Here is a 26,421-nt window from a genome sequence, read left to right on the forward strand (position 1 = left end):
TGGAAATTAAACTAGGACTTGAAGAACAGACATGATTTAATATGGGGAGGAGGTGAGACTATTCCATAAGAAGAGAACTGTGAAAACAGTTGCTCTACATTTTTTTGGCTGAAATTATTCTTTCAATTATGGGAAAGCAAAAATGAAAGTTGTTCAAATAAGTAACTCGATAATAGTCACATATCCTAAAACAAAAGAATCAATGCTGTTTCATATATAACAAAGTTGTTCACAGTTAACCTTTTCTTTTTATTTAACTTCAGTATGCCTGGGGATCCATTTCTTTGTCTAAACTTGAAGATACAGCAAGGTTTTGTTTTAGTCTAACAAGAAATTCCAAGTACAGGTGATGGCTAATTTTCTTGAGAACCTTTGGAAGCAGTTTCTTGTTGCTCTGCACACTAACTCAGACTGCTTTTGTACATATATATCATTTCACATAAAAATGTTCTGAAGAGCTTTACAGGTACAGAGAAGTTATGTTACCTGCTGAATCCCTTAATGGAGCCAGGATTGGGGGTGGTGGTGGTAGGGTCTTAACTTCTAGCCTGTTTCTTTATTAATGATATCCTACAGTGTTGAGGCAGAATTGGTCTGACTCTTTTGACTGTCTGCTAGGCTCGCTTGGCTTGATGCTGAAACTTCCAAAGGATTGAAGGGACCAGAAGAATTAAAAGCCAAAGAAATGGACAAAATGCAAAAACAGAGGTAAATATTTGTTTGTGAAGTGGAAAAAGGTAAGCAGGCTTATTCTATATCAGCTAGCTATTTTGACACTGAATTGATTGTTTGGGTCTGGCTTACTTTGTATGTTTATTGACTGTCTACCGCCTCAAAACACTGTGAAGTCACCTAAGATGCCTATGCTGGAGCCAAGATTGGAGCCCCAGAAAATCCTGACTACTTTGAGGAGACGTGTTGTGATTCTTTACTGTTTTCTAGGCTCGACTGGCTTGATGCTGAAACGACTAGAAGAACAAAGGAACTGAATGAACTTAAAACTGAAGAAATGGATAGACTTCATAAATTGAGGTATGTGTTTGTTTTTGAGGAAGAATAACAGTCACATGCCTATTCTAATCTGTCTCTAGGTAGTTTTGGCAACTAACCTGGACTGTTTAGGCCTAACTTCATTACATGAATGAGTGAATGAATGAACCAATACCTCTGTTCCATATGTATTATACCATATTGTTGCTAGGGAATTATTTTTTGTTTGGAGTTTGAAGGAGAACTGAGAAAACTACAATTTTTCTGTCTGAAAAGATTAGAGTCCTATATTTGTTTCTTGCTTGTACTACCCTCAAAGTTTCTTTTCTCTAGCCAGATGCCAGTCTTTCTGAGGGAGGTTAGTGTTCATTTTGTGCTCGTATGAGTAAATGTGTAGACACTTTTGTTTCATATGTTAACTTGAATGCAGTTTCAGATGTCGTTACCTTTTTCCATTCACTCCCTAAGGTTACCGCCTAACCATAGGTGTAAAAAAAATTGTTAAAAGATTTAGTTGAGCTACTGCTGCTACTGCTGCAATTGGCTCATTTTTCCAGCTGTGGTAATAATTTGCCCTGCAGTCAAGTTAACAGAACATTCTTTGAAACAGCTGTGCGTTCTGTCATCATTCTTGGTAGAGTATTCATTCTCAGGTTAAAAGGGGTTCTATCATTAGCGGGACAAGATTTTTTTGTCTGGTTAAGATTTCAAGTCATACAATCACAGAATCTTAGGATTTGAAGGATATTTTTTCCCCACCTGATGCTTTCAGCCCCTCTGTATTATCTCCATGAAATAACCGTGCAGCTTATTCACACATACCCTCTGTGATGAGAGGTCACTGTTGTCTGAGGGAGTTCATTTCTTGTTCATCTATAGCTAGTAGAAGGTGCAACCTTAGATTGTGCTGAAATTTGACTACATGTGACTCCTACCCACTTGTCCTTTGGGCAATATAGCAAAAGCTTAATCCTCTGTACCTATTTTTCCTTTTGTGTGTTTTTAATTAAAAAAATTAATGTATCATACATATAGAAGAACATGCTAAATGCACATATGCAATCCAAAATGTTACACCCGTGTACCACCCACCACAAGCTGAGAAATCAATCATTGCTGCTACTGTAGGAGTTTCCAGTATGTCCCTTCTCTTATCACCCCAGAGGCACCCCTTTAAGCACCCCAGAGGCAACTGCTATCCCGATTCTTGTGATAATTTTTTATTACCCTTCTTCATAGATCTATCACCTATGTATGTATCCCTAACCATATATTAATTTTGAAAAGTGAGAAACAAGCACAAACCTAGCTGAGCAAGGAAAGGGCATTGTTGCTGGTATTAGATGAAAACTCCCAGGGATAAATAAGTTGATTAGAGTCTGGTTTGTAATTGACTTGTGCTTCCCTGAGAGTTTTTAGGAGCCTCATCTCAGGAAGTCAGCAAGCAAAGTCATGAGTGAATTCTGGCAAATGTAAGTAGAAACTTCATTAGCAAAAGGCCAGGAATCTAGGCCAGCCTCACTTGTAGGGTTGGATCTCCTGTTTCCTATATTGTGTTGGAATCTTCCTTGGAATCTTGCTTGTTTTAGTGGAACACATCCTAATTTAGCTTCTTGAGAAAGGATTGAAAGTCTAAAAATGTCTTTATTTGCTGATAGCCTTACTGTGTATAGAAGTTTTAATGAAAATGACTTTTATTGAACATTTTAAAATTAAACTTTTTGTTGTAAGATAATTGTAGAATCACATGAAGTAATAATACAGACAAATCTTGGGCAGCCTTTATCCAATTTTCCCCAATGGTAACATCTTGGGAAAATATAGTATATTACAACAATCAGAATATTAACATTGATATAGTCAAGAAACAGGATAGTCCACAAGGGTCCCTCATGTTGCCCTTTTATAGCCACACCTACTTTTCTCCTGCCCCCATCACTGCTTGGCCAAGTAATCCTTACAACCGTTTATCTGTTCTCCCTCCTTATAATGTTGTTATTTCAAAAGTGTTATATTAGTGGAATCATATAGTATGTAACCTTTGAGATTGACTTTTTTCCCTTACATAATTCTCTGGAAATTCATATATTAGTATTGCATTCCTTTTTGTTTCTGAGTAGTATTCTATGACTATTTAATCATTTACTTGATATTTAATCATTCACCTGATAGAGAACATCTGGGTTGTTTCCAGTTTAGGGTTATTATGAATGTAGTTTCTATAAACATCTGTGTACGGGTGTTAGTATAAATACAAGTTTTCGTGTTTTTCTGGGATAAATGCCCAGAGGGTGTTGTATGCTAGTTGTGTGTTGTTGTTGTTTTCTAAACTGCCATACTATTTTCCAGAGTGGCTTTCTCAGATCCCACCAGCAATGTTTGAGGAATCCAGTTGTTCTGCATTTTTGCCAGCATTTGGTTGGTGTCACTGTGCTTTCTTTCAGGCATTCTGAGAGATGTGTAGTGGTATATCATTGTGGTTTTGATTTTTACTTCCCTAGTAGCTAATGTTGAATATTTTTCACATGCTTGCTTGCTTTCTACTCAGTCTTTGCTAGCATGTGGCCTTGCGTTTTTCTGTAGTATTTAGCTGTAGTAGGGCAGTGATTTTCTAAAAGTTTTCCATCTTTCTAAGCTGTCTTTTTTTTAGTCCTTTGGCTAGAGAGAGTAGGCTTTTGTTGGAGGTTTTTTCATTTTCATTTTTGTTTACATCTACTGGTGTTTCCTGGTTGCTGGCTTTTCTAATACCTAGACTGGAATATATGAGGCAAAAAGAAAACCCAGGGAACTCACTACTGTATCATTCTTTGAATCCCATTGTCCCTAGCTGATCTGCAATTTTTCCTCTTACGTTTGTTTATATGTAATGTCCAGAGTTCTTAGTTATACTTAATAGGAAGAATAGGGGAAAGTACACTTTATTCTACCTCTGCAGAAGCAGAAATATGATCAGAATTTTTAAAGCATTATTTCATTGCTTTGTTTCCAGTGAAAAATATGAATCTTGCTTTTATCCTTCTCTAGAAACGTATAGATTCTTCTTTTTCCCCACTGGTCTGAAATTTTATAATGGTAAGACTTGGTATGGGTATATTTTCATTCATCGGTGGACTTTTTCAGTCTGGCAGTTTGTTTCCTTCAGTTCTGAGAAATAATCTTTACTTTGTGCATTTTTTTCTTGCCTTTTTTTTCTCTGTTTTCTCTTTCTGCAACTCCTGTTCTTTGATGTTGGACTTTTTAAGTTGGCCTTCTGATTTTTTAAAATCTGGTTTTTGTTTTTTAGTGTTTTAAAAAGATCACGGTCTTGCTCTGTCACCCAGGCTGGAGTGCAGTGGCATAGTCATAGCTCACTGCAGCTTTGAACTCCTTGGCTGAAGTGATTCTTCCTCAGCCTCCCAAGTAGCTAGGACTATAGGTGTGTGCCACCATGCCCAGCTATTTAAACAAAAAACCAAAAATTTGTAGAGATGGAATCTCACTATGTCAAGGCTGGTCTTGAACTTCTTGGCTCAAGCTATCCTCCTGCTTGACTTCCCAAAGCACTGGGATTATAGGCATGAACCACTGTGCTGGCTTCTTACCTGTTTTTTTGTTTGTTTTTGTATTTTCTTTCTCTCTGTCCTTTTCTTTTTCTTTCTTTTACCCCTACCCCTACCTTGTCCCAGTGGGCATTTTCCACAGACTTATCATTTAACCTGTTTTACCATTTCTGCTGTAGTATTTGAAATTTGAAAATTTTAAGAGCTCTATTATATTCTCCAAATTTCTCTTACTTAATAGTCTTCTATTCTTCTTTTGTAGTTGCAGTGCTGTTCTCTTTCTCTCTGAGTATATTAAAAATAGTTTTCCCCCCACTTTGCTCTACATAATCTCTTTACTTCCTCAGAGATCTAGTAATCCTTGGCTATCTTCTGATGTTTAAATGTAGGGGACTAATTACTGATGAAAAATTCTGTGCATGTGGATTGAAATTAATACTTTAGTTTTTTTAAAAATTATTTTTATTGTGGTATAATTTACATATAGTGAAATCCAAAGTACTTAAAGGTGCAGTTCAATGAGTTTTGACAAACCCTAACCAAAATAGATCATATGCCCATCAACCTAGAAAGTTCCCACATATCCTTTCTGGTCATTCCCTACTCCACTCCCTACCCCATGTCCTTTCCTCACAGAGGCAGTTACTTTCTGATTTCTTTCACTGTAAGTAGTTTTGCCTGTTCTTGGACTTTATATATAAATAGAATTATTGAGATCTACTCTTTAATGTCTGACTTCTTTTGCTCAACAAAATATTTGAGATTTGTCCACATTGTAGTTATATCAGTATAGTTCATTCATTTCATTGTAGAATAGTATCCTATTTTGTGAGTGTACTGCATTCTGTTTTTTCATTCTCCTGTGAATTGTCATTTGGTTGTTTACCATTTATAGTTAGTATGAATAAAACTACTATAAGCATTCTTACAGAAGCCTTTCTGTAGAAATATGCTTTCATTTCTTTTGAGTAAATACCTTGGAGTAGAATTTCTGGGTCATAGGATAGGCAGTTGCTTAATTTTATTAAACTGGTCATACGAAAAAGTAGCATTTTATACTACCATTAGCAAGGCATAGAGGTTCTTTTCCAGTTGTTCCACATCCTTTTAACAATCGGTTGTCAATCTTAATTTTAGCCATTCTGATGAGAATGGGGGAGGGGATATCTCCTTGTCGTTTTAATTTGCATTTCCTTGAAGACTGATGGGTAGCTTTTCTAGTTTCAGTAATAATTGTGAAGTATCTGTTCAAGTATTTTTCCTAGTTTTTAATTGTTTTTCTTAATTATATTGATTTGTTTGAGTTCTTTGTATTTTCTGAATGTAAGTTCCTTGCCAGGTATATGTGCATCAAATATTTTCTCACAGTACTATGGCTTGCCTATATATCTTCTTAGGAGTGTCATTTGATGAGTAGAAGCTTTAAGTTCTGATTATGATAAGCTTATCAATTTTTCTTTTATGGTTAATCCTTTTTGGAGAACTGTCTAAGGAATTATTGCCTATGTTAAGATCTCAAAGATTTTCTCCCAGGTTTTCTTTTAAATGCTTTATAATTTTAGCTTGTATTTTTATGTTTGTGATCCCTTTTTGACTAATTTTTGTGTATGAGATGAGTTACTGATCAAAGTTCATTTTTTTCTTTATGGATATCTGGCTGCTCCAGCACAATCTGATGAAAAGATTAATATCAAACTTGTACTTTACTCTCAGGTCATCTGGGTAGACTTTGTTAAGGACCCTCAAGTTGGTCTTTAGGTCTTTCCTTTGGGGTAGGTCAGACTGCTCAGAGAAGAGTTTTCTGACCTTCTGCCCAGAGAGTAAGGATCTGGATATTGGGGTCTTAGGAGCTAAGTTGGGGAAGAGGGCTATGAGTTTAACCACTCAGCAGTCAGCATGCATACATGACCTTCTCTTTTCAGTGTGGTATCTACAACCTCAACTGTGATTGGTTGCCCCTAGTCAAGAGACTTCTACCCCTAACCCCCAAGAATGAGCAACCAGACTTCTTTTAGAGTTGGAAAGAGGCATGAAGTAGGAAAAGGGACCTAGGAGTCTAACTTCTTAAACATCATTTGACTCTTCTCTTCCATTTTTAAGCCACCTCTTCCAACTTAGCCCAGCCCTAGGTGTACATGGTACTACCAGTCATGTGCCTGATTAAGGCAGCAGTGCAAATTGTGTACGTTCTAGTTTTTCCTATTGCTGGCCTAGAAGTAAGCTTGATTAGGTCAAGTGAGCTAGTTATCACTTTTGTCCTGTGTTTTTGAGCACCATTTTCCCTTCCTCCTTGTCCTTGTGGATTTAAATCTAACTCTACAGTTGTTTTAGTGGGACTTGTGAAGGGAATAGAATTAGTTTATTTTGTTCAATCTAACACTCTTTTTAATTGCTTAATGGCTATTAGTTTTTAAAGTGTGCTTAGACACATGTCTTCAAATGTTATCTAAACTCTGTACACAAAGTAAGGTCCAGGACTAGCAGTGTTGCATTATCTGTTGGATATACAGAATTTCAGGCCTCACTCAGACCAACTGAATCAGAAACTAAATTTTAACAAGGTCCTCAGGAGATTTGTATTGTTGCTAAAGTTTAGAAAAGCTCTGTGGTTTTTATAATCATTTGATTTCCCTTCACCTAAAGTGGTAAATAAATATGCAAGATAGGATATTTTCTTTTCTTTGATTTTAATTTTCAATTTTATTTCTAAATAGTGTTTCTGCCACCCAGTTAGTGGACAAGGTAGAGGAGGCAGTTTTGGAGCGTTTGAAGCCTCTCTTGGTCAAGGCCCAGGTAATTTAGTTCATTTCATTTGCTTGCCTTTTTGAATTTCTAGAATAAAAAGAGTTGCTACAGGGGAAACACTAACCCTCAGTAGGGCTAAGTGTCTCTTTGGCAGCTAGAGGACACCCACAGACCACCACACATTATTAATGTGTCCTCCATTGTGAGGAAGGGGATAGAGATACGGGAAAGAGAGGAAAGTCCCACCTTTGAGGAAGTTGAGATTTTAGTTGGCAACAAGTTTAGATTGCAATTTCCATTTCTAATCAATAGGTCTATTGGTGATATTAATCTTCAATTAATTGCTTTTACTCTAATGCTGTGCTTTTTCACCTCAGTGGTTTGGAATGATTGGCTCTATTTTTCCAAAGGAGAGAGTTGTTAGAACAGCTTCTGTGCACAAGCCAGTACTTTTGTGAAGATGAAATTACATATGACATCACTAAGAGGTTATACCATCCTCCTGTAAGCAGTAACCTAAATTCTATTGCCAGACCCTGTAGATTCACCCTGTAAATAGAATCAGTGCTGTTTGTAGGAATAGATGAGGCCATAGAAGGATATTATAATCTTAATGAATGAATGACATTCTGGTTCCCTGAACAGGCCACTGAACTTAGGCATTTTTAGTTTGAGAAATGCTTAATTATTAATAGTGTCCATGACGTCTCAGGAATGTAGAAATAGGAAGGCTCTTAGAGATCAAGTAGTCCAACTTCCTCATTTTGTCATTGAGGAAACTGTGGAATAGAGAAGTTGAATGATTTGCATAAAAGCACACAGCTACCCTGGCAATGTTTACAAAGTTGAGGGAAGAAAAAGGCTGGAAAGCCAAGATCAACACATGGCATTTATATTCATGAAGACAAAGTGCTTTGAATCGCTGCAAAAAGCCTAATACAGCTAAAGCTGATGAATAGTTCCATACAGAAGTTATTTTGGTAACAGAATTCATTTGTGCTAACAGGAGCTGTAAGTTTTTATAATCCATGAATTTATTTGTCTGTTTTAATAGAAAGTCAATTCTTCTACAGAAGCAAATGCTCATTTGAAGGATGGTCTATCAGTAAACACAACAGCAGCCCAGCCTGCATATGAGGTATGTGTTGTGTGGTGTTTGTATTCTGGTATTATTACGTGATAATGTCTTCAATTGAAAGGAAAATGATATGCAGATTACTTTGCAAATACTAGATTATCCTACTCAAAGAAGAGTGAAAATTATTTTTCACTTTTGGCATGTTAATTCTTGCAGCGTGTATTTAGTGTTATGACTTAGATCAGCCTTGCAAACAGCTCACAGAAACCTCTAGAGCCACAGATTTTTGTCAGTGGTTCCTTCTCTCTCCTCTTGATGACACAGTGTGGGTGCCCTATGTGGCCCTGAATGTTGATTGCCTGCGCTAAAAGAATGACTGCCCTCGTTTCCTTTCATTCAGCCTAGTTTCACTCATTACTGACTTAATTTCCTTTATATTTAGGGCCTAATATTTATTATTAGGCAAGCTTGTTTTGAGTTCCTAATATGTGACCAGTATCTGGCATAGCAGAGAAAAAAGACAGCCCAGGAATAAAATTGAGAACATTTGAGAAAAATGAAAACATGTTTCGTTGTCTACCCTATATTCTTCCTCTGGAGGACTTGTTTCTAGTATTTGTGGGAATTTTTCTACCTTGCCTAAGCTTAGGGCTGCAAAGTGGAAGGTGCAAGTTGCATTCATTTAACCTTTGTGGAGATTGGAAGGATGTTTATTACTTTAGTTGCTGAGACCAAGTAAGGGGTAGAGCAAGTATAAAGGTTTCAGAATTAAAAGGAAACTAAATGAAGCTCCAGCAGCCCAGTGACCTTAGGAACAGGAAGAAAGTAGATTTCAAGAATGTATCCATTTTAATTATTAAGCAATATTTTAGCTGCAATCATTTTCATAATCTCGAATTACAATTTTATTGTACCAATATTTTGAGACACAATCTCTTTTGAGGTCCCTGTCAGTGCATTGAGACCTTCCTTATTTTTTTAAATGGAATATAGTATCTTTGGTATTCCATTCTTTATAGATGTATAATATATACATGCAAACATGCATACATATCTTAATTAGCTAGACCTGTATTGGTTGTCTTTTTTTCTAAGTTCCTTGTATTGGTTATTTGACTTGATTTTTGTCTCTTTTTTTTTTTTTTTTTTTTGAGTTGGAGTCTCACTTTGTCACCCAGACTGGAGTGCAGTGGCATGCTCCCAGCCACCACAGCCTCGACCTGCTGGGCTCCGGCGATCCTTCTGCCTCAGCCTTCCGAGTAGCTGGAATTACAGGCATGCACTACCACGCCTGGCTGATTTTTTTATTTATTGTAGAGATGAGGTCTCGCCAAGTTGCCCAGGTGGGTCTCGAACCCGTGGGGGCTCAGGCAATTCACTCACCTCAGCCTCCCAAAGCGTGGGATTACAGGCTGAGCCACTGAGCCTGGCTATGAACAGAATTCTTTACAAAAGAACAGAATTCTTGACCAAAAGAGAATAGATATGTCCTCTGGAATGTATGACATGTAAAATACTAGAGATTCTGTTGAACATAGCAAAAGGAAGATATTTGCTCTACCAACTGGCAAAACAGTTGATAATGATAATTTATACAGACAATAATAGTATTACTTGGTTAATGCTACCATTTAAATGACTGTAATAAAAATTGTACTGATGTTATTGCTTTTGATATTTACTGACTTAGGAGAGGTTTGTTTTTAGCTTGGAAACTCTGCCAGTTGTATCAGTATGCTGTTTGGTTTATTATGATTAGCAATAATCTTTAAATGTTTGTTTTCATTATATCACCTTCCCACTCTTCTACTCCCTTATTTTTTAGGCTACAGCTGTTGATTCTGAATCTAACAACATTCGTCAGCTGGATGAGTTTTTGGAAGATACCGCTCATGAGCTCTGGGCTATGACTCATACTAAGATCTTGGGGTCTGAAACCTTCACCGCCCTGGGGGACAACCCAGATTTGGAGATCATGATGCACCGTATGGAAGAAATGGAAGTAAGGTCTGGGACTGCTGGTCTGGTTTGCCACTGGGTGCTGACCTCTGCCAAGTGCAGCTCCTCCTCATACCTCTGTAGCTTAATGTGTCAGTCACATGGTCCTGGTTTTAAATCCCACTCTACTGCCAACTAAGTGTATGACCTTGGTATAGTCACCTACCCTCTCTAATGAGTGGGGAGTTTTTAAGGATAAAGTAAGGCGTAGACTATTTAGCCTGCCACCCGTCTTGTATTCCAGTAAGTGATCATTATTATTACCCCCTGATACCATTGATATGTGATTCCAAGACCAGGTCCCATCAGTGAGACCATAGACCTTTTCATCTACCACCTTATAAGTATTATTCAGTTGCCTCCTCTTCCATACTAGGGTATGAGTCCATCAAATTTCAGATAATTTTACTTTCTTTAATTTTCATAATACTGCTTCACTCAGCCTAACCCCTAGATTGTTCACTTTAGGAAATTGAGGCACTATAAGGAAATAAGTGACATAGCCAAGGTCACAAAATAATTCGTGGCAGAGCTAGGATGAGAATCTAAGTCTCCTGGCTCTCAGTTCAGCATTTTCTTTTTAATTGCACCATGATTAAACCTCATTTCTGCTTTGCTGCTAAATAGAAACTTACAGGGAAGGCAATTTTTTGTTAGTTTTTGGGAATTTAAAGATATGTGATTAATTCCAGTCTAGTAACTGATTTCCCTTTCTTGAGGATAGCTGCCAAGGCCTGAGATGTCCAAAACAGTAGACACTAGCCACATGTGCCAATTGAAATGCAAGTTAATTAAAAACACACTGCAAGTGGTCAATAGTAAGTGGCTACTGTATCAGACAAGCACATCTAGAACATTACCTTCACTGCAGCAGGTTCTAGTGAACAGTGCGGGTCTAGATTGCAGTTATGTTAATTGCTTCATTTTATTTTAGACTTCATCTCATGAACTATTTACTTTCTGGCTTGGCAGATGCCCATTTCTGGCATTATGTCTGTATCAATTGTGTCTGCTGAACTTTTACATCCTTACTAGTTTTGGTTTGTAATGAAACTCATTTTTTCTCATAAATTAATTTTTTTAAAGAAATACCAGGAGTCAGTTCGTCAAAGATATAATAAAATTGTATATACTGATCCTCATTTTTGGATGCAGGAAGAAAAAAATGGTAAGTTTTCCCCCAACATTTTTTTCTGAAAAATTTCAGACATACAAAAAAGTTGGAAAAATTGTGCTGTAAACTCATATACTTAACGTTCTAGATTCAAAAATTAGCATTGTGCTAAATTTGCTTTGTTACATACCTGTTTACCCCTTACTCATCCTTCAGTTCATCTTATTTTTGCATTTCAAAGTAAGTTGCAAGTATCAGTACACTTTACCCCTAAATATGAGCACGTGTATCATCAACTAGAGTTCACTATTTATTTCTTTTGAGATAAAATTTACATATTAAAAAATATACAGACCCTAGCCGGGCTCGGTGGCTCAGCCTGTAATCCCGCGCCTTTGGGAGGCTGAGGTGAGTGTAATGCCTGAGCCCGCGGGTTCGAGACCCGCCTGGACAGCGAGACCTCATCTCTACAATAAATAAAAAAATCAACCAGGCGTGGTAGCGCATGCCTGTAATTCCAGCTACTTGGAAGGCTGAGGCGAAAGGATCGCCAGAGCCCAGCAGTCGAGGCTGCGGTGGCCAGGAGCGGCCGCTGCACTCCAGTCTGGGCAACTGAGTGAGACTCCAACTAAAAAAAAATTAAAAAAATATACAGACCCTAACTGTGTGTTTTGATGGGTTTTGGCATTTGGATACATATTTGTTACCCAGACCCCTATTAAGATATAGAACACATCACCTCAGAAAATTCCCTCATGCCCCTTCTAGTCAGTTGCACCACATAGGCAGCCCCTGTGCTTTTTTAGTTGTGTTCTAGAATTTCATATGAATGCAATCATACAGTGTGTAAACTTTTTTAGACTTCTTTCATTCAGTATAGTGCTTTATATCTATGTTATTTCCTGTTGCTGCTATTAACAAATTTAAGTTTATAACAAGTTTAAGCCACAGATTTGGTGACTTAAGCACAGATTTATTATCTCACAGTTCTGGGGGTAAGAAACCTGAAGTGAGTCTTAAAGGACTAAAATTAAGGCATTGGTAGGGCTAGGTCATTCTGGAGTCTTTAGGGGAGAATCCGTTCCTTGTTTGTTCCAGCTTCTAAGTTTTAGTCTATTAGGAATAAACCTTCTATGAATGTGTTCATGTATGGTCTTTGTGTGGACATAAGTTTTTATTTCTTTTAGATAATACTTAAGAGTAGACTTACCAGATCATAAGATAAGTTTGTATTTAATTTTATGAAATGTTGCCAAGCCCTTACCAATGTGTCTTTCCCATTTCACATTCCCATCAATGCTCCCACTACACTGAACTCCTGTTGCTTACATCCTAGCCAACACTTGGGATCATCAGGTTTCTTAATTGTAACCATTCTGGTGAGGGTGTGGTGGTATCTCACTGTGGTTTTAATTTAATTTCCTTGATGAATAATGACATTTAGAGCCCTTTCAAGTGGTTATTAGGTATTTGTATACCTTCCTTTGTGAAGTATGCAAAGTCTTTTGACAATTTTTTTTTTTGGTAAATTGGACTGTTTATCTTTTTGAGTCATAGAAATCCTTTGTGCTGGGTACAAATTCTTTGTCAGATATATATTTTTGTTTGTTTTTTGTGTGTGTATGTGTTTTTAAAAATAACATTAAAGGGATATATATCATATGCCAGAAAATTTACCTTTTTAAAATAGTTTTCTGTATATTCCTATAGTCCTGCAGCTGTCTAATTCCAGAATATTTTCATCGCCCCCAAAAGAAACCTTATTAGCAGTCACTCCCCATTCTCCCTTCCCTCGCCTGGCAGCCACTAAACTACTCACATAGATGTTTTACAAATATTTTTTCCCATTCATGGCTCACCTATTTGTTTTCTCAAAGATGTTTTATTATCAGCAGACATTTTTAATCTTTATAAAGTCTAACATCAGTTTTTTCTTGTGTGGTTTTGCTTTCTATGACCTAAGAAACCTTTACCTACCCTCAAGTGGAGAAGAGATTCCCTTGTTTTCTTCTGGAAATTTATGGTTTTATTTTTATATTTAGGTCTGTGATCCATCTTGAATAAAAGTTTGCCTGTGCTTGGAGGTAGAGGTTGAGGTTCATTTTCTTGTTACCTAATGGACATCTATTTGTTCTAGCACCATTTGTTGAAAAGGTTTTTGCCTTTCTCCTCCACTTTTCAAAATTTATACTTAACGTATTTTGGCTGCAATTGGTACTATCACAATTTTGGCTAGGAAGTGTTACTCAAATTCTGTTTGACTCATGCATACCAGTTACTGCTTTTACTCAGTGAAAGGAGGAGAATAAAATGTGGTTAAATATTATCTCTAAAGGAATGTATGCACTGTGAGTCCTACACTTAACTAAGATGAAAGGAAATTGAGAGTATAGAAGGTTCATAGCAGCAGCACATGTCACAAGTAATTATTTGAAAATATGAGTTTGGAGTATTGTGATAGAAAAAGTATTATCCATGTAAAATTTTGACAGAAAGATGAGCCACCTAAACAAAACACTGCTTTGTTCCTTTGATGTATTCTGTATTTTCAGGCATTCTGTTTTTTGCTCATGTTGTTTTCACTTCCCCTCAGTGCTTCTCCCACCTCCATGTTCACCCTCACATAGCAATCAAACCATTCTTCAAGGCCTAGCTCATGTGACCTTCTCTGTGCAGTGCCTTCCCTCATATCTCTATACTGGAACTTAGCTCCCTTCCTCCCTTCCTTGCCTATGAACTCCCATAGCACTTTCTGGCATGTTCTATCATGAGTTAGAGTTGTTTGTGCAAGTGCCTTATCTCTTCCAACTAAGCCATAGATTCTTTAAGGCCTTAGAGTTTGTTCTAGTCACTTGTGTTCCCCACTGTGCCTAGAACAGGACTGGCACAGCAAGGGCCCTTCTCATCATTGTTTAGTCAGTCAGCTGGCCTTTTAGTATCTTTTTGTGTGGAAACAAAGGAAAGGTAAACTTTGGAGGGCAATTTGTTTTCCTGATGGTTTGGTCATTGGCCACAAAGTTAAGTTGCATCATGTAGAAGGCAGTCTTACAAAGGACTTAGTGTTCTCTTTTTTCAAGGATGATTTAAATTATTAGTCACCATCGGTGACTCTGCAGAGTCTAGGTATGCATTTAAAAGGAGCTCTTTAGAACACTAGAACTAAAATGAGTTTTGGGACACTTGTAATTTTAGAATTGTGAAATTGAAAAAGGAATCCTATGTTTCCAGTTCTGGTTGTTTGTTTAATCGCATCACAGAACCAAATTTAAAGTGATCTTTGGATTGTGCATTGTCTATATTTTTTTAATCTTCTCTGTGAATAATTGAAAATTGATTGTGTTCTCAGTAATAGCTTTACAAAAACTGACATGATATATCTTTCTGACAGCAAGAAATCGTAAGTGTGTAAGTGTGAGCCAGAGAATGTTGCTTGACATATAGATGCTCCTTACTTAAGAGAAGGACAAATTATCTTCCCATACTTGAATACACTTAAAATTATAATCTACAACTAAGAAGCACTGTCAAGCCTACAAGTTTTAGTTAATATATTAATGTTTTGACTATCCTCACACAGATTTTTCCAGCAGTGCCTAGAGACAAATTAAGTTAGCTAATTAAATATTCAGGTGTGAATGGTTTTTTTCTTCTTCAGTAATCAAAGCATTTAAAGGTTAAAAAACAAAACCAACTTAAGACTCCTTGAGTTGGGTGGCTGTGTCCTAACAGAACTCGCATAGCCTGGGGCTTTGCATAGACCTCCTTAAGAAGTCTTCCTCAAAGCAAGCAGAGGCTTTGGAAGGAGTTCTAAAATTGATTCCTCATTGGTTTGTTTCTTTGTAATGTTTAAATTCACCTTTGCATTTAAAACAAGAACATTTTTCCCATTGTACTGCTAGCCAAGCCCATTATGCTTAAGAGATATACATGTGACTTGCTCACAAGTTATTGGCCACTAGGACTGCTCTAATATGGACATTGACTTTTCTTTATATGCAGTCATTTTATGCCTTTCCTTTTCTAGACAAAATAATCTCAGCAGTAAATGAAAACCCTCTGCCTCCTCATCCAATCAGGATCACAAATACAGTAGCTCGCAAGGACCCAGCTGTGAGCATCGTGCTGGAAAGGCCCTGTAATGGCAAGTAAGTGGCAACGACGCTGTCTGATTTCACTCTAGTTGGTCACCTTTGACATTGAGAAATTTTGAATTCCTTCAGTTTTTTATAAGACAAAGGGAAATTCTTCTTTTGAATAAGATCTTACCTAACTCGAAGATGGCTTAGTAAAATAGTAGGTTGGGCATTAAGTGTGTTGGACTTAAGAAACTTTTTTAGTATTCAATAACATTTAGCTGTTTTTTTAATTGTTGAAAGCATCACATTGGTATATCTGGGTTGTGCTCATATTTACTGCAAGATTTGCTGTAAGAATTACTGTGTCTAAGGGATGGGTATTTTACTTTGTCATAGGTTAGTTAGTCCATTGAAAAGGGGAAACAATGAATGGTGATGGGATGTTGAATTTGATCAGTGTGAGAAAGATGAAGTCGAGTATTTGGTTATGAAACTGTGGGATAAATTAACAGTTTACCCTTGCTTGCAGATGATTTTGAATACTCTCATAATTTTTATTTGTTCTCAGTTCCCTGAATGAAAGTGTGGGAACAGAAGAGGGATCAGAGAAAAGAGAGGCTCCCCATCTCTCCCTTGCAGATGATTCTCAGCAGAAAGAAGGCCAAACCCCCCTCTTTGTCCCACTGGGTATGCGTCACAGCATTGGTGACTACTGTAGCCGTTTTGAGCAGTACCTCCGGTTCATATCTCATGAGCCCATAGGCTCCTTCAACCCATGGCTGATAGCTGAAAGGTCAGTAAAATGTTACATCCTCTGTTAGAGAATCAAGTGCTAAACTTTAGACTGACAGAAAACCTGGAGGAAGGACTAGCCAAGGCCTCATTCCAATTTTTTGGGCCCTGGAGTTCCGATGGTTGTTTTAGTGGGCAGGCTTACTCTGCTAACTGCCTTATTTTCAGACACAGGAGTCCATAAAACAGCACAAGTGGTACTACCCAAAGGTGGTACTGCTCTGCAGCCTTCCCTTCCTAGGCAGATTGTCTTAGTTAGCTTGGGCTGTCATAACAAAGTACCACAGACTGGATGACCTAAGCAACAGGAATTTCTCACAGTTCTTGAGGTTAGGAAGTCTAAGACCAAGATGTGGGCCGGTTCATTGTCTGGTGATGGCCCTCTTCTGGGCTTGCAGATGGCTGTCTTCTTGCCGTGACCTCACCTGGCAGAGAAAATGAGCTCTGGTCTCTATTCCTTGTAAGGGCACTAATCTCACCATGGGGCCTCCACCTTCATGACGTCATCTAAATCTAATTACCTCTTGTGGGCCCCACCACCAAAATACCATCACATGTATTAGTGCTTCAACATATGAATTTGGGTAGGGTGGAACACAGACATTCAGCCCTAATAACAGAGGTACAGTATTCAGGAATCAAGTCAGGGCCGATTTCCTATTGCTGCTAATGAGGGTGATGTCCCATGAGAGAATACAAAATATTGCTGAGCAGGAAACAGTCATGACCTTGAGACATCTTAATGGCTGGGACAAACTTGCCTTTATAAGCAGCAGGCCTCTGATTTTGCAACATTTTCTTTAACTCTTCTCCTTCTTTGGGTCACCACCTCTGGGTAAGGTAGTTTTTTGGTCATAATACAGAATCTTCAAGCTACTAATATTTAAAGAACAGAGTCTTCCTTTATGTACAAAATAGCTCCTCTTAAAGGTGTGCACAAATCTACTTTTTAAAGATAGGGTCCAAATCTAAATTCCTTATGAGTATCTTTTTATTACAAACAGTCAAGATATTTTTCATCATTGAGCTAAGTAGTATATACAATAATTATATTTCTCTTTCATTTTTTATTTTTTTGAGTTGGAGTCTCCCTCATTTGCCCAGACTGGAGTGTAGTGGCCGCTCCCAGCCACCACAGCCTCGACCTGCTGGGCTCCGGCAATCCTTCTGCCTCAGCCTTTCAAGTAGCTGGAACTACAGGCGCGCGCTACCACGCCCGGCTAATTTTTTTTGATTTATTGTAGAGATGAGGTCTCACCAAATTGCCCAGGTGGATCTCGAACCCGTGGGCTTAGGCAGTTCACTCACCTCGGCCTCCCAAAGCGGGGGATTACAGGCTGAGCCACCAAGCCCGGCCTATATTTCTTTTTTAAACATATTCCAGAAGTTAATAATTGCTTCTTTTTTATTTTTGTATTTTTAAAATTTATTTATTAACTTGCCAGTAACCTCTCAATGTGATTTTCCCCAAGATCAAAAATATCAATTATATCTCTTGTTTCTCAACCCTATCCTTTTTCTCCTGAAACCCTTTTTATTCCTACCCCCTCCAGATCTGCTGTGTGACTCCTATCCTGAGGCTTCCCTTAGTCATCACTCTGAGTGTTAGGTTCTCCTCCACATTATATTCCTTATTTTCTAGTGCTCTTGGCTTCCTCTTTCTTGGTTTACTGCCTTATTTTGATGGAGCATATCCTACTTTGTATATTGGAGGAAATTTCTTGAGACGTATACATTTGAAAATGTCTACCTTTATACAGGATTGATGATTTAGCTGGATTTAAAATTAATAGTTTATTTTTTTCTGATGAATATACCTTCTTTCTTTTGTGGAGGTAGAGAAGGGATTGTTACTTAGCTGCCAGGAATAAGGGTATGGATTTATCAAGTCTAACTGCATGTTCTGCATATTTTAAACCAGTTTTCTCATTTACTACTTCATACCTCACTCCACCTTCATGATTGTCAGTACTCTTACTGAGTCTTTCTGATGCTTACTAGGAGAATCCCTCTTGTTTGGCCTTGTTATCTTCTCCTACAGACAGTTAGGTTTCAGCTTCCTCTATACTTCCTCTGTACTGCCAAATCAGTTATGATTTTTCCTTGTGCTTTTTATCTTCTGAAAATTTTGAATATGTCTCATCTACTTTTGTCAGTCTGTGTGTGTGTGTAGATTTATGTATTTGTATATCTATTTTATTTAAGTGAAATTTGGAGTGGGATCAGGGATAATCACCTGTGTTCAAACCCTCAGGTTTAACTTGCATTCCTGAGACTTGTCTTTAATGTATAGTACCATATATGAGACAGTTTGTTCTGGTTGAGATACACATTTGTCTTCATGTGTTCTAAAGGATTATCTGAGAGAAGAGAAAAAGTAAACTTGATTTGATTCCTTTTGCTAACTCACAGTCCTTTAGCATACGTACAAATTTTCCCATGACCTATCTGAATCAGTAAGGCTGACAGGCATATTGTGAAATGCACATCAAGCCAAGGAAGATAGATTCTTCAATGTATGTTCTTACCACCTGATCAAATGATACATTTTGTTCACAGTTGTTATGTAAATGTAGGGGAAAAAAATCTCTCAGTCTATAAGGATAAAGGATTAAGATGTAGCGGACAGAGCTATTAAAATGTGTGAATTTTTACAATGTTTTCCTCTGCCATCCTTTGACCCCGAATGACAGTGCATCTGAACATTCTAGCTCTGTCTTGTTTTTATCTTTCTTTTAAAATTTCTTATTTGAGTGTTCCAAAGATGAGAGTTGTATTGATCAGATCTTGAAAAAGTATCCAAAGACAGTTGACTTCATCTAATAACCTCTTGAGTAAGGATGAAGCTAGCTGAGTTTTTTCTTTCTTTTAATGTCTCTATTTCTTCTTCTACCTGAAGAAAAGCACTGTTCCAGTGATCAGAGTGAGCAGATGATATATACTGGATGCAAATAAAAGAATGATTGGTAAAGGAAAAGCTTAAGGTGACAGTGCTTTTGATGAAAGCAAACTAATGGTTTGAAAAAAAGTAAGGAAATTTCTGGTTGGAAAGGACAGATTTAACATATGTATTTGTCTCTACTCCCTGCATCTGTGTACCACAACATGTCACTGAAAGAACAAATAAAATACGTAAAGCTACGAATGACAGCAAACAAGAAATATCAGTAAAAATTTGGAAGCCATAAAGCAGCTAGACAAATGGCAGATGACTTAGCAGACTAGAGAAAGCTAAGTGCCTAATGAAGGTAAAGCCAATAACCTAGTTTATTTGTGTAAAAATATATTAGTAAGACTCAGGAATTAGAAGCTGCAGATGCTATTGTGATTGCATAGATGCAGGTGAGCCAGAAAATAGGCTTGGTTGAAATTCACATTCTTGAAAATGAACAGGCATTTGATAAAATCATGAAAGAAACGTAGGCTATTATAATAAATAAAAAGCACTCTGAGGAAACAGAGATAATACAGTGAACAGAAATAAACATTAAAAACAAACAGGCTGGGCTCGGTGGCTCAACCTGTAATCCCAGCACTTTGGGAGGCTGAGGTGAGCAGATTGCCTGAGCCTGCGGGTTTGAGACCAGCCGGGCAACTTGGTGAGACCTTGTCTCTACAGTAAATAAAAAATTAGCCGGGTGTGGTAGCATGTGCCTGTAGTTCTGGCTACTTGGAAGGCTAAGGCGGAAGGATTGCCTAAGCCTAGCAGGTCAAGGCTGTGGTGGCTGTGAGTGTGCCACTGCACTCCAGACTGGGTGACAGTGAGACTGACAACAACAACAAAAAAAAACCCCAAAACGAAAAACAAACAAGCAAACTAGAGTTAATATTGTCAGAGAACTAAATGAAGCTGTTATATACTGAAACAAGAACAGGGTGCTATAAAAAAAGGAACTTTCAGGGAATTAAAAAAAGTTCTTAGAAATTAGAAACATGGATGAAATAAACTCACTAGAAGGATTAGAAAAAAAGACAACTCTCTCAGGCAGTAAAATAAAGTCAAGAAGGTAGACAATAGAGAAGAAATATTTTTTAAATTAGAGGGTTATTCTAGTAGATCCAACATCTGAATATTTGGAGTTCTAGAATGTGGGAAAAGGAAAAAGGAGCAATGGGAAATTATCAAAGAAATATTAGAAGAAATCTTCCTAGAAGATTGTTAGTCTTTAGATTGAAAGCATTAATCAGTTGTCCACTGTGAGTGAGTGAATAAAACAGAACATACCATGGCACTTCATTATGAAAGGGAAATTTGAGCATCCCTGTGTAAGGAGGAGATGACAAGATTTCAGAGGGCAAAAATGACACATTCAAATAGTCAGAAATGAGAAGGGCATATTGTTTTTAATAGCAACACTGGAAGTTAGACGATATTAGAGCCTACTTTTAAAATTTGACCTAGGATTATATGCTCAACTAACTTATCAGTTAAAGATAAAAACATATTTAGGTGAGCAAAGTGTTTAAAAATTTAGTTCCCATATATCTACTGTTTTTTAGTAAGCTACTGGAGGGGTGTACATTAAAAGAGAGGAAGACTTGGGATTTAGGAAACTTAGCCTCTACCGTGGAACTTTCAGAAAAATGTCAAAAGCCATTTCCAGGAGAATTTTTCCGTAAGCATAGAAAGCAATTAGTCCAGATTAGAGTAGGGGGACAGAGGACTTCAATGGGGATGATTCTCCCAGGGGAAAGCAGAGTGGGGAAGGTTAAAAAGAAGAAGAAAATGGATGCATTACTTGATATGTTAGAAAGTACTGGAAGTACCCTTGTATATCTCTCACTGTTTGGGGATAAATGAGTGATAGGAGGATTATAGAAAGATATATAAATATAAAAACAAGGTAATCACTTCTGCTTCTAGTAATGACACACTTGGTAATTTGGACCACCTCCCCCACTGAGGATAACTGTTAATAGAAAAGCTGTATTAAAAATAAAACCTACTGGGCTCAGTGGCTCAGCCTGTAATCCCAGCACTTTGGGAGGCCAAGGCAAGTGGATTTCTTGAGCCCACAGGTTCAAGACCAGCCTGAGCAATTTGGTGAGACCTCGTCTCTACAGTAAATCAGAAATTAGCTGGGTGTGGTAGCATGCACCTGTAGTTCCAGCTACTTGGAAAGCTGAGGCAGAAGGATCACCAGAGCCCAGCAGGTCGATGCTGAGGTGACCTTGAGCATACCACTGTACTCCAGCCTGGGTGACGGAGTGAGGCTCCAACTCAAAAAAAAACCTATATGCTTGAAGGCGTCAAGAAGTTAACTAGATAGTGAATAACTGAGCCAGAATCCTGGAGAAGACAGAGACCAGGGAGGTTAGCTCATTGTTTGGCACTGGATAGTCAGTTTTAGGGGGAGATGAGCAGCATTTGTTTGTTTTGAGTTGGAGTCCCACTCTGTTGCCCAGACTGGAGTGCAGTGGCACACTCACAACCACTGCAGCGTCGACCTTGATCCTTCTGCCTCAGCCTTCCAAGTAGCTGGTACTACAGGTGTGTGCTACCATGCCAAGCTATTTTTTTTTAAATTTATAGTAGAGACGAAGTCTCACCAAGTTGCCCAGGCTGGTCTTAAACCCCTGAGCTCAGACAGTCCTCTTGCTTTGGCCTCTCAAAATGCTGGGATTACAAGCTTGAGCCACGACATCTGGCCTCCAATCTGGAATTTTAAGCCCAGTGAAATACATATCAAGAAGCAAGGTGACAAGAGACATTGCAAACAAAGCTGAGAAAATTTATTGCCAGTAGCTTGGCGTGGTGGCTCTTGCCTGTAATCCTAGCACTTTGGGATGCCGAGGTGAGAGGATTGCCTGAGCCCAGGAGTTCAAGACCAGCCTGGACAACATGGCAAGACCCTTGTCTCTAGAGTAAATCAAAATAGTGGGTGTGGTGGTATGCACCTGTAGTCCCAGCTACTTGGAAGGCTAAGACAGAAGGATTGCGTGAACCCAGGAAGTCAAGGCTACAGTAGATGTGATTGTGCCACAGCACACTAGCCTGGGTGACAGAGTGAGACTCTGACTCAAAAAAAAAAAAAAAAAAGAAAAGAAAAAGAAAATTTATTGCCAATAAACTTTATCACAGGAAATATTAAAAGGATATTTTTCAGGCCAGAATAAAATAGTCACAGATGGAAAGTCAAAAATATAGGAAGCCATGAATTTTAAAATCAGATACAAATGACTATTGTCTGTATGAAACAATAATACTGATGTTTTATGGGTATATGTATGGGTTTCCATACACATTTAAAGTACACAATAACAGGCTGGGTGTGGTGGCTTACGCCTATAATCTCAGCACTTTGGGATGTTAAGGCGAGTATTGCTTGAGCCCAGGAGTTCAAGACCAGCCTGGGCAACATAGTGAGACCTCGTCTCTACCCCTACTCCAAAAAAATAAATAAATAAATTAGCCATACATGAGGGCATATATCTGTAGTCCTAGCTACTTGGGAGGCTGAGATGAGAGGATCACTTGAGGCCAGGAGTCAAGGCTGCAGTGAGCTGGGATTATGCCACTGCGTTCCAGTCTGGGCAACAGAGTGAATGAAACCTGTCTCAAAAAAAAAAACAACAAACCCCCCCCCCCCCCACAGTAACAGTTGCGTATAAGATATAAGTTAGGAAGGAGATAAATGGAGCCAGTATTTTTTGGTTTTTTTGAGTTGGAGTCTCACTCTGTCACCCAGGTTGGAGTGCAGTGGCGTGCTCACAACCACCTCAGCCTCGACCTGCTGGGCTCAGGTGATCCTTCCACCTCCGCCTTCCATGTAGCTGAAATTACAGGCACACGCCACCACACCTGGCTAATTTTTTGATTTATTGTAGAGAATGAGGTCTTGCCAATTTGCCCAGGCTGGTCTCAAACCCACAGGCTTAGGCAGTCCTCTCATCTCTGCCTCCCAAAGTACTGGGATTATAGGCGTGAGCCACCATGCCTGGCTATGGAGTTAGTATTCTCAGGTTCTTGTATTGTATGGGAGAAGGTAAGAATATCAATTAATGTTAGGTGTGAAGTCATGGATGTTTGTTGTAATCTAGGATGGCCACCAAAAGAATAATAAAAGTGTATATAATATCCAAGTTAATACAGAAGGAAGAATGTAATTAAAAAGTACAAAATCTAAAAGGTGAGAAAGAAAAGAGAACAAAGAGAAATTGGCTATTCTTGGCCTTTTGTATTTCCATTTAGATTTTAGAACTGACTTGTTAAGTTCCCCAGCTGAGTAAAAGCATGGCTCCTATATCTGGCAGTACATGCCTTTAGGTGTGTTGTTTGTCTTACAGCTTTTCAGAAGAGCTGGTAGATGAAGCTTTGGGGGCCGTGGCTGCTGAACTGCAGGATATGTGTGAAGATTATGCAGAAGCCGTGTTCACCTCAGAATTCTTAGAGGCTGCTGTATAAAGGCTTTCCAGGGCAGGGCCCACTCATCACACTGGAGAGGGATGGCACCACCCTTTGTTTCCGCCCACCGGAGATGCTTGTCTTCAGCTGCCCATCCAAGCCCAGAAGGTGCTGCCCACTGAAAGGAAGGCAGTGTCCTTGAGGTCATCCTCACCTTGCATTTTCTCTTAGTCATAGCAGTGGTTCTGGAGGTTTATGATGGAATGTATTACATGTATCAGTGCCCAGGAAACATGAATCAATTATGGCAACATAATGTTTTCAGACTGTATAATTTTCCTATGGAAATATTGTGTTCATTCCTCTGACTCAGTGTGATGATCACAGTGTTTTGAAAGGTAATAGATACGTGTATTTCACACATGAGGGCTGGTCGCCAGTTGCTCTTGAACTCAGTGCCACCTATTAGCTGGTGAGGACACCAGGCTCATGGTTTGTATTTTTAGTGATTTCCTGCCAGGACCCCTGTGCCTACTAGGTCATAGACTTGAGCACAGTTTGGTTATGCTGCCAACCTGCTCTGTTGCAGATCATTAAAAATAGGAGCCCACCAGTTATCAGCGCACAATAATAAACACACATTCTGAACATTCTTTTAATGTTCAGTTCCTAGGTGATTTTCACATGTTTAGTTCCTCGACATCTTTTATTGCTGTGTTGACACTTTCTGGTATAAAAATCTTTCTCTGAATTCAGAGGATATTCAGGGACATCAGGAGAGTACCAGGCCTTCTCCTGTGCCTGGCTAGAGGTACAGAGGTCAGAAGTGGAGAACAAATGAATGGGTGAAGACCTCTGGGTCTCCCCAAAGAAAGTAAAGAACTCAAGAATTGTAGTACCTTGGTCCCTGAGCCTCTTACAAGTCATAGTTTAGCAAGAGAAAAGCCTCTATGTTTTCAGAAACTCTGAATTCAGAAAAAGAAAAGGAATGTGCCTAAGAATAAGGCCACTGTCTGGAAAAAGTTTCCTTCAGTTTTTTGCCTGAGGCATGGTGAAATGTGGAGAAAGAATGCCTTGAGACACCCCCAGGGAATAATGTGAGTCTTTTTATAACACGTAAAGTGTTGTTATCTGGGATTTTTTTTGAAGTACAGTATTTCAGGTGATAATTTGAGCTGTTTGATCACACCTATTTGTGCAAAATTGATTTTCGTTTAATGTTAATGTTTTCCTGCCTAATTTTATGTAACTTCAGAATTTAAAGAGCTTCAAGAGAAATTACAGCTCTCTAATCTGGGGAGTTAAATGTGTACACTTGAATTGATAGGAGCACCTGTCGTTGCTAGTATAAAGTAATTTGTGTGGCAGTTTCTACTGTGCTGATTTTTAAGAATAAACTCAATATTTTAAAGTATGTACCTGTCTATTTGAATTAATTTACATCTCCTTTTTTTCCACAGGCAAAGTGAAATGTGATTTACAGGAACCACTGCGAATACTTTTGTATTTGATAAGAACGTAGTAGATTGTTTGCCACCCTCTCCCTGCCAGAAAAAAAATAAATGATCATAAACACTAGCATTTACTGAGCACATACTAGAGCATTACTCTTAGTGCTCTGCATGTATGAACTTACTTAATCCTCAAGTTATCTGTGTGAGATGAATACCATTATTAGTCCCATTTTATAGATGAATAAAGTGAGGCACAGCGGGAGAGAATTTGATTAAACAAGCCTGTATTTCATGATGCCACATTCATGGCTTCACTTATTTCCACAAAGATAATTGTAGCAATTTTGAGAGTTCACTTGTGTGCATTTTCCTGCCTTTCCTTGTCTCCACTCAGCATGTCCTGGATATGGTCCTTTGAGCAGTCCCTTTCCTAATATTCCTGCTGCAATTCATCTACCGTTCAGGGTTTTTCCAGTCTCTTTCCTGCTCTGCCCACCATATGGATCTCCCCATCTCTGAATCCTGTGGCCGGGGGTGGGGGGGTGGGCTTATACCTCCCTCCATGTGCAGGTGTCTGCTTTATAGTCTTGGCTCATTGTGAATGTCTGCAGCCAGATCATTCTCCAAAGACAAAAGTAAACTGCAAGAAATAAAAACCTTTATTTGAAAAATGAGAGTTGAATCCTTAGAATATAAAAGTTCCTGTTTATTGCCTTGCAGTCAGCCCAGACCTCTGGAAATTCTGTTCTTCACGAATGAGGGCTGGTCGCATGTAACTCATTTGCTAATTCCCTTAAGTTTTCTCACAACCTATTCGTGTACTATTTTCGGAAGCAGGGACATGCATGACTTTAGTATTTTTGTGCTACATAGGCTGTCCCCAATGTACAGCGATGCCAAAATGCATGAATATGCTTTTAGCACTCCCCACTCGGAGCCCTCCAGCATCACAGCCCTGGTCACGTTGGGTTTTTATGTGTTTCCATGCTTGGGTCTAGTCTGTTTAGCTTTCTGAGGACAGGACCTATTCCTAGCTTGCTATTGGTGCTCAACAATAAGAAAGGCACACTTTCTTGGGGAAACTGGTTTTGTAAGGGGGTCTATCATCTCAGCATAGTCCACAGAAATCTATGTTGACCTTTTGTGACCCTGAAATAGAATGCCATCAGAACTGTAGATCTCATCTCGGAGGTACTGCCACCATTGGAATTCCAACTTGATGGCAAGAACTTGCCTTCTCGAGCAGGGTATGTGTGTATAGAGACAAAAGTGACTCCCATCTTGGATGCT

At 38.5% G+C, this 26,421-nt stretch overlaps 1 protein-coding gene across 3 annotated transcripts in view; it reads left to right on the forward strand.

Annotated features, from left to right (window-relative positions):
- Positions 1-25,091, forward strand: part of KIAA0753 (KIAA0753 ortholog) — a 58,058-nt gene extending 32,967 nt beyond the window's left edge. For all 3 annotated transcript variants that reach the window (XM_021708489.1, XM_008049880.2, XM_008049882.1), the window contains 9 exons: positions 619-708; positions 943-1,032; positions 7,244-7,322; positions 8,329-8,412; positions 10,178-10,354; positions 11,437-11,518; positions 15,489-15,609; positions 16,109-16,333; positions 23,620-25,091. In XM_021708489.1, the coding sequence (XP_021564164.1) occupies positions 619-708; positions 943-1,032; positions 7,244-7,322; positions 8,329-8,412; positions 10,178-10,354; positions 11,437-11,518; positions 15,489-15,609; positions 16,109-16,333; positions 23,620-23,737 (1,066 nt within the window). In that variant the 3' untranslated portion in view covers positions 23,738-25,091. The remainder of the gene's footprint in view (positions 1-618; positions 709-942; positions 1,033-7,243; positions 7,323-8,328; positions 8,413-10,177; positions 10,355-11,436; positions 11,519-15,488; positions 15,610-16,108; positions 16,334-23,619) is intronic.
- Positions 25,092-26,421: the final 1,330 nt, after the last annotated feature.

This window comes from Carlito syrichta, unplaced genomic scaffold (genome assembly GCF_000164805.1).
Source record: "Carlito syrichta isolate Samal-C Ts95f unplaced genomic scaffold, Tarsius_syrichta-2.0.1 Scaffold138808, whole genome shotgun sequence".
Taxonomy (NCBI): Eukaryota; Metazoa; Chordata; class Mammalia; order Primates; family Tarsiidae; genus Carlito; species Carlito syrichta.